At 47.4% G+C, this 2,019-nt stretch overlaps 1 protein-coding gene across 1 annotated transcript; it reads left to right on the forward strand.

Moving 5' to 3' along the window:
* Window positions 1-281: 281 nt before the first annotated feature.
* LOC119948766 (olfactory receptor 6J1-like) lies at window positions 282-1,171 on the forward strand. The gene is made up of 2 exons (XM_038770264.1): window positions 282-656; window positions 950-1,171. The coding sequence occupies exons 1-2, from the start codon at window positions 282-284 to the stop codon at window positions 1,169-1,171; spliced, it is 597 nt and encodes a 198-aa protein (XP_038626192.1).
* Window positions 1,172-2,019: the final 848 nt, after the last annotated feature.

Consider the following 2,019-nt stretch of genomic DNA (forward strand, 5'->3'; position numbering starts at 1 on the left):
GCCTCAGTTCCCTCATCAGTAAGATGGGGATTAAGACTGTGAGCCCCATGTGGACAGGGACTGCGTCCAACGTGATTAGCTTGTATCTTACCCCAGGTCTTTGTTCAATGCCTGGCCCATTGCAAGAACTTGACAAATCCAAAAAAAATAATAAAATAAAAGTCAGGAAGCTGGATTAGGAAACCCTTTTGCAGTTCCTCTTAATTCTAATCTTTCTTTGAACCCCAGCATTCACCTCAAGATCTACTTTCTGTTTTTGGCAGCTAATGTGGCTCTGAGGTATGGATTGTAGAAACGTGAGTATTGTCATTGAATTTATCCTGCTGGACTTTCAAATCAGGAAGGAGATGGAGATCATTCTATTTGTTGCGTTCCTGCTAATGTATGGGAGGTCTCTGATTAGCAATTCCCTAATCACGATCTTGGTGTGGACGAACCCTCACCTGCATTCTCCCATGTACTTCTTCGTGGCCAATCTGTCCTTTCTGGAGATCACCATCACTTCCACAGTCGTCCCCAAGATGCTGTCCAACACCTTCTCACAGACCAAAGCCATCTCTTTGGTAGGCTGCCTCTTTCAGTCCTTCTTCTATTTCCATCTCGACTCCACAGAGTTCTTCATCCTGGCCATCATGTCCTTTGACCGCTATGTGGCAGTGTGGCTCAGTGGAAAGAGCCCGGGCTTTGGAGTCAGAGGTCATGGGTTCAAATCCTGGCTCTGCCAATTGCCAGCTATGTGACTTTGGGCAAGTCACTTAACTTCTCTGTGCCTCAGTTACCTCATCTGTAGAATGGGGATTAAGACCGTGCCCTGTGGGACAACCTGATCACCTCGTAACCTCCCGAGCACTGAGAACAGTGCTTTGCACATAGTAAGCACTTAATAAATGCTATCATTATTATTATTATCTGTAACCCGCTGAGATACTCCACCGTCATGACTGGACAGGTCTGCCTAGAACTGCTGCTTGGTTGCTATGTTGGTACCTTCCTGGTCATCCTTGTGCCCACCGTCATGACCACTGGGCTGCCCTTCTGTGGTCCCAATGTCATCGACCACTTCTTCTGTGACAGCGCTCCAGTGCTGAAGCTGGCATGTGTGGACACGACCCTGTCTGAGCTTGTGGACTTCGGCACCTCCATGATCTTGCTCTTGGGTTCTTTGCTGTGAACTGTGATGTCCTACGCCTTCATTCTTGCCACCATCCTTGGTATCCCATTAACCCAGGGGAGGCGAAAAGCCTTTGCCACCTGCATCTCTCACATCACCGTGGTCTCCCTTTACTGTAGGAGCTCAATTTTCATCTACATCTGGCCAAGGAAGGGTCACATCCTGGACTTCAACAAGGTAGCCACTGTACTCAACACCATTGTGACCCCCATGCTGAACCCCTTCATCTACAGCCTGTGGAATGAGAAGGTCAAGGATTCCCTGAGAGATGCTCTCAAAAGACATCTGAAGGTTTCTAAATGTTAGGGACCAAACACTATATCCTTAAAGGCAAGACCAAGTACAGTTGAAGGGAAAGAGAGAGTCTTTATTACAGATGAAGGGAAAGAGAAAGTCTGCATTACAGATATTATTAATAATAATAATGATAATGATAATAATGGCATTTCTTAAGGACTTACTATGTGCCAAGCACTGTTCTGAGCGCTAGGGTTGTCCCACAGGGGGCTCACAGTCTTAATCCCCATTTTACAGATGAGGTAACTGAGGCCCAGAGAAGTGAAGTGACTTGCCCAAAGTCACACAGCTAAGTGGTGGAGCTGGGATTTGAACTCATGACCTCTGACTCCAAAGCCCGTGCCCTTTCCACTGAGCCACGCTGCTTCTGTAAGTTGAAGGGAAAGAGAGGGTCTGCACTACTCAAAGATCTGTTTAGTTCATCAGGTTTGAGAAGCCCTGTGGCCTAGGGGATAGAGCATGGGCCCGGGAGTCAGAAGGAGCTGGTTTCAAATCCCAGCTCTACCATTTGTTTGGTTCAGTCTTGCTCACACCATGCCTCTGTCCTGGAA

The sequence above is a fragment of the Tachyglossus aculeatus genome, chromosome X3 (assembly GCF_015852505.1).
Source record: "Tachyglossus aculeatus isolate mTacAcu1 chromosome X3, mTacAcu1.pri, whole genome shotgun sequence".
NCBI classification, from domain to species: domain Eukaryota; kingdom Metazoa; phylum Chordata; class Mammalia; order Monotremata; family Tachyglossidae; genus Tachyglossus; species Tachyglossus aculeatus.

What these genes read in the sequence shown, in the direction of transcription:
- LOC119948766 (XM_038770264.1), top strand. Translation starts at nt 282, where the DNA reads ATGGATTGTAGAAACGTGAGTATTGTCATTGAATTTATCCTGCTGGAC. An exon ending in CCTTTGACCGCTATGTGGCA is followed by an intron (nt 657 to 949) that starts GTGTGGCTCAGT and finishes ATGACTGGACAG; the next exon opens with GTCTGCCTAGAACTGCTGCT.